At 34.9% G+C, this 8,484-nt stretch overlaps 1 protein-coding gene and 1 pseudogene across 1 annotated transcript; one reads left to right on the forward strand and one right to left on the reverse strand.

The window, feature by feature from the left end:
- The first annotated feature begins 464 nt into the window (after nucleotides 1–464).
- Nucleotides 465–4,119, forward strand: LOC145010444 (alkylated DNA repair protein ALKBH6 homolog; annotated as a pseudogene).
- A 1,257-nt stretch (nucleotides 4,120–5,376) lies between these two features.
- On the reverse strand, nucleotides 5,377–6,278 carry LOC145010445 (uncharacterized). Its single transcript, XM_078968983.1, has 3 exons — nucleotides 5,901–6,278; nucleotides 5,774–5,825; nucleotides 5,377–5,591 (listed from the first exon to the last, which is right to left on the reverse strand). Exons 1-3 carry the CDS (start codon nucleotides 6,276–6,278, stop codon nucleotides 5,377–5,379), a joined length of 645 nt encoding a protein of 214 aa, XP_078825109.1.
- Nucleotides 6,279–8,484: the final 2,206 nt, after the last annotated feature.

The raw sequence follows: 8,484 nt of genomic DNA on the forward strand, positions 1-8,484 counted from the left end.
CGTACCCCATGGTTACAGGTTCGTATGTCTGCAAATTTTTTCTGCTTTCGTTTTCTTAGAAGATGAAACCACTGCTCAAACTTAATAGAAAGGTTTGAAGTTCTTCAAAGAGCTCTGATCGTTATACCAAATCTACAAATCGGCTTTCTCTCGACTTCTTTTTCAACACTTTTATTTATAAACCCCTGGTAAACTGATTCGTTGTTCTACTATCTTGAACCCAGGTGTCCTTCTTGAATCTGCAGGTGCCCTTCAGCATCACCATTTTCTTCACTATTTCTCTGTAAAAAATCATCGTCTTCATGGGATGCCAATTATTTGGGTCCGGCTAAAACTGTTCGGATCACCGACATCACCTTCCAATTAGGTATCACTGTTCTTAACTACCTTTCTTTCTCCTCTTCATTTCCTAGCATCATATCATGAAGGTTCTGAATTTCCGATCGATTTGTAAACAGAGGGAAATGGAATCGAAAGATCATTTGAACAAGTTCAAAGTCGGCTCAGTTCCGACGTTGTACTACATACCCGACTTCATCCCCGATTCCGATCAAAAACTACTCCTAAATCAGGTATGTAATCTAATAACACATCTTTTGTTTGCTATCTTCTCTCCTTTTTGTTGTTCTTTGGGGTATTCGACAACAGTGTGATTTCTCACATCGAAATTGAGAACAGTGGTGTAGTTGGTTAACTCTTATTCTCAAATTGAAACGAGGTTTTATATTTTGATTTTATAGATTTACACAGCTCTGGTTTCAAAATGGAAGTCTCTGAAAAACAGGAGATTGCAAAATTAGGGTATGGCATTGTTGTTATCTACGAACTTATCAATTTGGAGGTTAAAATATATGTTGGTATTGATGGGATTTTTCTTTTGTTTTTGTGTGATGTTTGTTACAGGAGGGATTGTCCATGAAAAAGGTCCTTTGCCTCAAGATTGTAAGCCCTAATCCTTCTCTCTTATCAGTCTCATTTCGGGATTAAGATATACTATACCTTATTGTCATAAAACTTAAGTATTGAATTTTATATGTAACGATTTCATTTGATTTAATAAGATCAAGTTAACGAGTAATCATAGTTCATATCTCTCTCTCTCTTTTCTCTGTGTAGTACCACCATTGTTGACAAAAATTATAGAAAAAATCAAGGAGGAGTTGTGTTTGTTTCCTTCTGTAATCAATCATGTCCTCATCAATGAGTATCTTCCAAATCAAGGCATAATGGTTTGTACTGCGACTAAATCGATAAAAATTAGTATTTTGCACTTACCCTTTTTTACTTTCCCATTTATTAACAATTTTTTTGGGTGAAAACATAACCCCACCAAGATGGGCCCACATATTTTCCGGTGGTGGCTATTCTTTCATTAGGATCACCTGTTGTCATGGACTTCACTCCTCATTCAACTTTAGCAGACACTACAACTCTACAAGCAACATTCAAGAAACCAGTCATGGGAATTTACAAAACTACCTTCCTTTCTCTATTGCACTGATGCCACGCAGTTTATTGGTATTCAAAGATACAACATACTCAGGTGAGCCTATTTTTAAATGCTTTTCTTAATAGCCTCTGTAATTTCTGTTGTATATTATGGAACCTGATGTGTTCATTTACTTTTCTTTCCAGGTCATAGGTGTACTTGGATACCAGTTATAGAGAATTTTACAGTTCACCATGTCCATCGCTATCACCTCCATGAGACAGACTCAGTTTTATCATCTGTCTTATTGTGTTCTTTTCATTTAAATCTATCTGCTATAAAATTCATGATTTGTAGGATTTAAAGAATTTTAATGGGTTTCAAAAAAAGAATATATCAATTACAAAAAATAGACGGTGGTTAAAGGTATCTATAGTCTCTTAACATAGGATTCATATAAATATGATGTCTTTTGCCCTTATTCAAGTTTTGGGTTTGATGTATAATTCAAATTCCTCATTTACTGTCTTTCATAAGGTGACTCAGATGGAGCTTACCAGGCTGTTATAAGGCTATTTTTGTCAAATGAAGATGAAATACATCTAACGATGCAAGGTAACACCAACTCCTTCGTCAAGCCCCAACACCTATCTATTTAAAAAAAAACTTCTATTTTTTCCATTTGCTACTTTTTTGTGTTATTAATTTTAGTTGTGTGATTTGTCTATGTGATGTTTGTTATAACAATTTTGCAGATTTTTTTTTAAAATGACGACCTTGATTGAACTATTATGTGGGTGTTTGGTAAAATGCTTGAATGGTATTTCAAATATGCACCAGCTTATTGACATACCTGTGAAAATTTGTCCATTTTTGTTGATTATAATAGGTAATGGAATTCCTTAGCCATGTCAACAATAGACTGAAACAACAACAAATTAGTAGGTTTTCCTTTGGAAGTGTTAATGAGGTTGCTGCTTCAGCAACAATCAAAATAACATGAGCCGTTTGCATCTGGTCAAGCTCTGGTATCACAATCTCTACCACCTTCAATACCAAATGTAGAAAAAGTTATATATTTAATAAATACAAAATAATTGAGGACGAATTTTCAATATTTTATCCTAAATTATAGCCGTAAACTTTTACCAAGTCTTTAGTGCTTAAACTTTTTAAATATTCAATCTTATGTGATTGACCACAATGAAGCTTCTCAAAAGCATAATCACGAAATAAGGACTGAAAGTTGATGTTATTATTAAAAAAATATTGATAATTATAACATGTTTACTTTTTTACCCGTTCAACTATTTTCATCATTTATTTCTTAACATTACCTGATGTGTATTTGTTTTTTGTTTGTTGATAGATTTGATGACATAATGAAGGATAAACAAACATGGAATACAAGGTGCACATTGACATCAGAAGGAAATAATGTAGCTTATGTCTCTTCAATATCACCCTGCAACTGGTGGAAACAGAAACAGAAGCAGAAGCAGAAGCCGAGAATGTGGATGACTCACCTACATTTTGGACAGCATGTCCTTACTGTTTCTACATGTATAAGTATCAAAGGGTCTATGCAGAGTGCACTATTTAACTAGATGGGGAGGGTTAAACCCTAATGTTGAATCTAATTATTGACCACCTGATTGATCAAATAAACAAATAGCTGATCAAATAACATTTACAAAGAACAAACAACGGAAAAAACTGTAGCATTCGACAATGGAAAAAACTTTAGCATCCGACAACGGAAAAAACTGTAGCATCCGACCCCCGCAACGCGGGGGTTCCCCATCTAGTTACAATGAAAGAACACACATGTATTAAAACTTTACTTATAATGCAATGGATGATGTTGTTACTTATTTACTATTTTACACTGTTGTGATAATGTACATGACGTCCTCCACCCCTGAACGTTTCCGTCGTTCGTGGTTTTGGGGTGTGACATTATACTTATGTTAAGCTATAAAAACTTCAAATATGTTTTAGTTGAAGATGAATATCCAGAGGGTACTTTTTGAAATGGTACCTGAATTCTAGGTTGATGTCGAGAATTTGACATGTTTATTAGGCAAAAAATTGTTACAATAGCAACAAATAAAGATCATAAGCTTGTCATGAGTATATACAAATGTTAATAAAGAATTTCAGCAAGATATGTACTTTTTTTTCATTCTTTAAGTCGATTAGGAAGCATAGTTCAATAAAACAATGTGCTTCAACCATGGGGCTAGAAGCAACTTATTTACAAAGAAAGACATTGGATTAAATAGATGCTTTATTGTGAAGTTCAATGGAAAAATCGGTATATTCTATTTATTCCAGATAAACCCACAAAATTTTGAGAAAAAAATTAGTTTTTTTTGGCTATTTCGTTTAGTTGGGCGTTCCAGCAAACATGTGGTGAGCATAGATAGAAAGACACACATGCACAAAGAAAAACTCTCTTAAGAACGATACAAATTAGATTCAACGGCAAGTTTAAATCTACCGCAATGAAAATCGGAAATGTTGTCCTGAAGCAATGACGGTGAATTGATATGCAGCAGAAATTGGTGGTGATTAGATAAAAAAAAATGTGGAAGCAATGATGGTGAATTGATATGCAGAAGAAACAAATGGAAGAATGTGAGAAGCAATCGAAGGTTTCCAAAAAGAATGAGAAACGGAATACATGAAAGAAATATAGGCGGTGATGAAAATACCTGGAGCAATGTTATTGGAGCTTAGAGGGAGTGTATATAAATGGAGGACATGTTGCCGGTTGGAATTAACGTGAAGTTAGGCAAGATGGAATGGAAGCGGGAAAGGAGAGAGGGAATTCGAACACCATCCTTCATGGGTAGGTTTTTTAAATCTTTTTTAATATTTATAAAATTATATACCTACTAAAAAAATATAATATATATATATATATATATATATATATATATATATATATATATATATATATATATATATATATCAAAATTCATGGTTTTTAATTCCCTACAAAATGAATATAATATATGTATGAAATATATTTAAAAAAAATAAAATAGTGAGGGGAGTTTCCCATCCATTCTTTGGGTTTTATGTGACGAAAAGAAAAGTTAGGTAAATGATGGTATGACCCACAAAAAGTGAGGGAAACATCCCTCCCATACCCTCTAGTCTTATAAACGTCTTATACCGGAGGGAGTGGGAGGGAAGCTTCCCTTATTTTTTGTGGGTTATACCATCATTTCTCTCACTTTTTTTCCTTCATCTAAAACCCGAGGAAATGGTGGGAATGGCTTACCTCACTATTTTTTTAAAATAAAATTAATTTCTTTTATGATTTATTATTTTTAAATTAATACTAAACATAAACTTTAATTAAAAATAAAAAGCATTTCATTAATTAAAATAAAAATTACATTATACCTAATATTTACCTAAGTATAAAATTAAAAAAAAAACGCAACAATAAAAATCAAAATACGTCACTCAGAATCATCATCCTCGTCATCAACCTCATCTTCTTCCTCAGTCTCGCGAACATCATTCTCGTCATCGAAATCTTCGTTGTTGAAGAACATATGAGAATCCTCGTCTGATTCATCAAACAAATCATCGCGAGAAAACTCTATCGATGGTTGAATATAAGTCCTATAAATGTGTTCCATCAAATCAGCATGAAGTGCGTGATGAATGTCGCGATTGAGTATTTCTCTTCTATCCGTCCTATACTTTTGTTTACCGACTACTCCTTCGACATTTGGCAAAACTTCATTTTCGTTGTACCGACATATCGCTCTTCCTTTGTTTTTAAGAATCATATTATGCAATATCGTACATACATGCATTACGTGTTCTAACATTTTCACTTCATATGACCTTGCACCCATTGCTAGTACTTGCTAATGTCTCTTAAGTACACCAAATGTTCGCTCCACATCCTTCCTAGCTAACTCTTACGCCTCTTTAAACTTTTTCCTTTTCGAGTCATTAGGACATGTAAACGATTTCACAAAAACAGACAAAGGAGGATATATACCATCAATAAGACAGTAGCTACACTTATATGCTACCCCATTTGCTTGAAAAGGAACATCGTGCGATTTTCCAATGTAGATATTGTTGGATATCGGCGACTGATCTAGCACATTGATGTCATTGTTTTCACCAGCTGGACAATGCATACCATATCCAAAGATCATGTAATTCAATAGCATCTAGAACGATCGCCGGCTCTTTGTGGTTGCCTCTCATGTACTGACCACACCATGTGTTGGGGCATAAGGACCAACCCGAATGCATGCATTCGATACTATGAAGCATTCCAGGGAATCCATGCTTGCCTTCATGCACCGTGTACAATTGGTGAGTATCGTTGATAGTAGGTTTGTGCAAATATCATTGCCTGTAAACAAAACAAATCGCTTTACAGAACTTGTACACACACTCCCACACGGTACGCTCTGACATCCTAAAATACTTGTCTCATTTCTGTGCGCTCATGCCATATGCTAACTGACAAATTGCAGTCGTGCATTTTTGAATGAGAGAGAAACCTTTTATCCGCCTCGCATCCATTTTCCATTGGAAATATGGAAAGCAGCCTTCCAAATCGCCAGCAATACGTAAGACGTCGAAACTTCACAGCGTAGATGGTGTCATCTACAAAGTAATCTTCTATAATACGATCGTGTCTGGCTTCGTGATATCTACGCAACCGCGGATTTCTCGGTTTATATCGTGCACATGATGTTTCGCCTAGTCGGTTTTGATAGTATGCAACCGTTATCATCATGACGGAACCGATAAACGTAGCCTCCTCTAGAGCTGCCAAATCGGATGATGAAGATGATAACATTTTGAATAATATTTTTTGAAGAGAAGTATAAGGTATGAGTTAAAAAAATGATTGGATGGTGTGGTATATATAGTTAAAAAAAAAAAAAGAAAAAAAAAACAAATATGTATACTAACGTCAATATAGTCGTTTGATTCAAAAAAAATAAATAAATAACGGGCGAATAAGGTAAAGAGTGAGAACGTGGCATCCCCACCCCCTACCCCCTTCCCGCGCTTCGCATTCGGGAAACTTCCCGCACCCCTCCCCGCAGCTCCATTTCGTCCGGCCTTAGATATATTAAACAAAAAAAATAAACAGTGAACCAATAAGAAAATAGAATTGTTCCTTAAAGAAACAAAGTGTTTGTATATATATATATATATATATATATATATATATATATATATATATATATATATATATATATATAAAACCCGTAGATCCGGGCTAGTCAATTTAGAGACGATAAGTGTCAAAAATGACTTTTTGATGAAAGATTATTTAGAATGAGTAATATTAACTAAGTTATAGTATATGTTACAAGGATTTCGTACATATAAAGAATTCCAAAATCCGGGTTATAACGAAGAAGTTATGATCTGTCGAAGTTTTATGACAGAACCGGCACGACGCCGAATGACGTAAAATACGAATTTAAGAAAGAACGATTTCTAGCCTTAGTAATCTAAACCAAAGTTGAAGAGTTCGTTCAACTGAGAGCATACGTAAAATGAATGTCCAAATCTGACTTCGTATGAGGAAGTTATGATTTTCTGAAGTTTCGACTTAGCAGTATGCAGCCCGAATACTCGATTTGAGATCGAGGGGTTTTTAGCCGAAACAATCTAAATGAGAATCGAAGATATCATTAATAGTAGTGAAACGATAAAAAGATAGGCAAAAACGGACGTCCGATGAAGAAGTTATGAATTTATAACGGAGTTTTCCTGTCTCGGCCTACGGAAAATAATATATAAGTAATATATTTATAATATATTATAAATAAATTCAAAACTAGCCAACAGAGTCTAAAAGAGAGTTGTAGATCATAATCTCACGTACGCATCGATATAAAGAACATTGAAAACGGAGTTCGTATACGAAAGTTATGAATTTCTGAAGTTCGGGGCGCGAAGCCCCAAAACTGTCAGATACCATGACGTGACAAGTCTTCTGACACCTCCTGGATTTCCCCAGACGCAACTTGCGATGACGCATGTAGTGATGACCAAGCCCACAACGTGGGAAAAAGTGCCACGATGTGGCAAGGGCAAATTTTGCCCTATAAATAGATTTGAAGGGCTAGCTGAGTTTGGTTGCTCATTCTCTCATCTCTCACATGTATTGCATCGATTTACGTGCAAATAAATACCCCTGAAGCCCCGGTATCAACCCCGAGACCCAAAGCAAGTCCCAAAGCCCGAAGATCCCGAGAAGAAAAGAGTTTCCGAGCCGAAGCTCTATCCGCGAGAAAATCGGTGTGTGAAGTGATCCCGGTTTCACTGAAGAATATTACTCTTAGAGCCGTAGTGTTGAGATGAGTGTGGAATGGATGTTTTATATAGGTGTTAAATGAGTTAATTTGTACATGTATTTTATATCTACAAATATGTTGGGTAAAACATCGGTAGATGAATTAGATGAGGTGTGATGATAATTAGGTGATGAGAAATAGGTGATGATAAGTAGGTGATGAGAAATAGGTGATGATAATTAGGTGATGAGAGATAGGTGATGATAGAAAGGTGATGATAATTAGGTGATGATAGATAGGTGATGATAAATAGGTGATGTGAGATGAAAGGAGATACCATATCCTTGACCGACGATGTGGCAATTTGGCGATGTAGTCATCTACAAGAGTATAGATGGCGACCACGGACTATTCTAGATGACCCCGTGGAAACACCAACAGACTTATAATTGTTGGATTAGTGTCTAAGGTTGTAACTATATTTGGTAATTACTTGACCCAGTTGTGCATGGTCCTTTTGGGTTGCCTTCACCATAGCAACTTGACAAGGTGATTTATATAGAGAGGAGAAATATTATTATTAATGTATTATAAGAATAATATGTTAAAGGAATAATAATATTATTTGATTGATATAAGTCATAAATTAATTAGGAATTAATTTGGTGACTTAAAGAGATTAATTAAATAAAGGGGCATAAACTGTCAAATGTGTGATAGTTGTGTTTTAGGCTATGAATCCTTATGGAT

This window comes from Lactuca saligna, chromosome 8, assembly GCF_052625555.1.
Source record: "Lactuca saligna cultivar CGN05327 chromosome 8, ASM5262555v1, whole genome shotgun sequence".
In the NCBI taxonomy this organism is placed as follows: Eukaryota; Viridiplantae; Streptophyta; class Magnoliopsida; order Asterales; family Asteraceae; genus Lactuca; species Lactuca saligna.